A 1,842-nucleotide genomic window follows, 5' to 3' on the forward strand; every position below is an offset into this window, starting at 1 on the left:
AAGAAAGAAAGAAAGACAGAGAGAGAGAGAGAGAGAGAGAGACAGAGAGAGAGAGAGAAAGAAAGAAAGAAAGAGAGAAAGAGAGAAAGAAAGAAAGAGGGAAGAAGAAAGATATATGGCTGGGCACGGTGGCTCATGTCTGTAATCCCAGTACTTTGGGAGGTGGAAGTGAAAGGATTGCCTGAACCCAGGACTTTGAGACTAGCCTGGGCAACATGGTGAGATCTCATCTCTACAATAAATTTAAAAATTACCCAGATGTGGTGGTGCATGCCTGTATTCCAGGTACTTGGAAGGCTGAAGCGGAAAGGTCACCTGAGCCCAGAATGTCGAGGCTGTGGTGAGCTGTGATGTGCCACTGCACTGTGGCCTGGGTGACAGAAAGAGACAAGCCAAAAAAAAGAGGAAGGGGTGGGGGGAGAAAGAAGGAAAGGAAGAAAAAAGAAAAAGAATGCTTCCCGAGAGGCACAAGGCCCGCCCTGGAGTGTCTGAAGGTATCTGGTGGGTACAGATGGTGGGGAACAGGCATAGCATCTACTTTGGGGTGGGCGTGGAGGCAGTCTGTCCCCAGCTCACGGGCTGCAAGTGCAGGCTGTCCCCAGGCTGGGAGGAGCAAGCCAACACCAGGCTGTCTCTCCAGGGCACAGGCTGTCTGTGGGCGCACACACAGGGGCACAGGCTGCCTCGGGGGTGCTGGCATTTCCGGAGGACACAGGCTGTCTTGGGTGGCACAGGCTGTCTGAGGGCACCAGCTAGACCTGGGGACATAGGCAGGGTTTTTCCAGGGACACAGGCTTTCTCTAGAGCTACCAGCTGGTTTGGGTTGGGGGGACCAGGAAGGCCTTGGACAGTGGCTGTGCTGGGGACAGGGGCTTTGGGAGGTCATTGCATGATGTGGGGGCACAGGCTAGTTGGGGGTACATGCTAGGCTGAGGCAGAGGCTGTAGCTGAGGGTACAGGATGGTCTTGGGGGTACAGGCTCTCTTTGGGGTACTTGGTGGTCTAGGAGCACAGGCTGATCTGGGTGCTTGGACTGACCTAGGGGTGCAGTCATACCCGGGCAGAGGTATGGAGGCCAGGCTCTAAGACAGAGTATCTGGAGGTGCAGGTTTTCTGGGGGTACAGACTGGTCTTGGGGTACAGGCTGCAGCAGAAAAACAAACTCTAAGGCACAGATTCTCTGGGGCAAGTCCATTAGTGACGTAGGCCATGTTTGGGGGTCTCTCTGTCTCTGTCTCTCTATCTTTGTCTGTCTGTGCCTATGTCTCTGTCCCTTCCTCTGTGCCTCTCTCTGTGTCTCCCTCTCTGTCTCTCCCTCTGTGTCTCTCTCTCTCTCTTTCTGTGTGCCTCTGTCTCTGGACTGCTGTGTCTCTGCCTCTCTCTGTGCCTCTGTCTCTCTGTTCCATTCCCTCTGTGTCTCTGTGTGTGTGTGTCTCTCCTTCTCTGTCTCTCTTTCCCTGACTTTCCCTCTGTGTCTCTATGTGTCCCCTCCACCTTCTTTGACTCTCTGTCTGTCTCCATACCTGTCTCTCAGCACAGCTCCTTGGAGCAGAGGCTGATGTACAAGCTGTCCCTGCAGGCACAAGCTCTCTCCTGGGGCTCGACCTTTCTCTAGGGGCTCGGCCTTCCTCCAAGGGCTGGGTCTTCCTCCCGGCGCACGGCCTCCCTTCAGGACTCAGCCTTCCTCCGGGGGCTCGGCCTTCCAGGGACGCAACCTTCGCCTTCCTCCGGGGCCAGGCTGTCTGAGCCGCACCCCCATTCCCCTCCCCCCCACACCCGCGGGATACGCGCCGCCCCTCACCTCCGGGCAGCTCCGCGGGGCCGCAGGTGGCCCTGCCCGCG

General features: G+C 56.7%; 1 protein-coding gene across 1 annotated transcript in view; it reads right to left on the reverse strand.

Moving 5' to 3' along the window:
- CACNG6 (calcium voltage-gated channel auxiliary subunit gamma 6) overlaps positions 1–1,842 on the reverse strand; it is a 24,143-nt gene that overhangs the window by 20,912 nt on the left and 1,389 nt on the right. Inside the window, exon 3 of the mRNA XM_021706907.1 lies at positions 1,802–1,833. Within this exon, the coding sequence (XP_021562582.1) occupies positions 1,802–1,833 (32 nt within the window). The remainder of the gene's footprint in view (positions 1–1,801; positions 1,834–1,842) is intronic.

This window comes from Carlito syrichta, unplaced genomic scaffold, assembly GCF_000164805.1.
Source record: "Carlito syrichta isolate Samal-C Ts95f unplaced genomic scaffold, Tarsius_syrichta-2.0.1 Scaffold316208, whole genome shotgun sequence".
In the NCBI taxonomy this organism is placed as follows: Eukaryota; Metazoa; Chordata; class Mammalia; order Primates; family Tarsiidae; genus Carlito; species Carlito syrichta.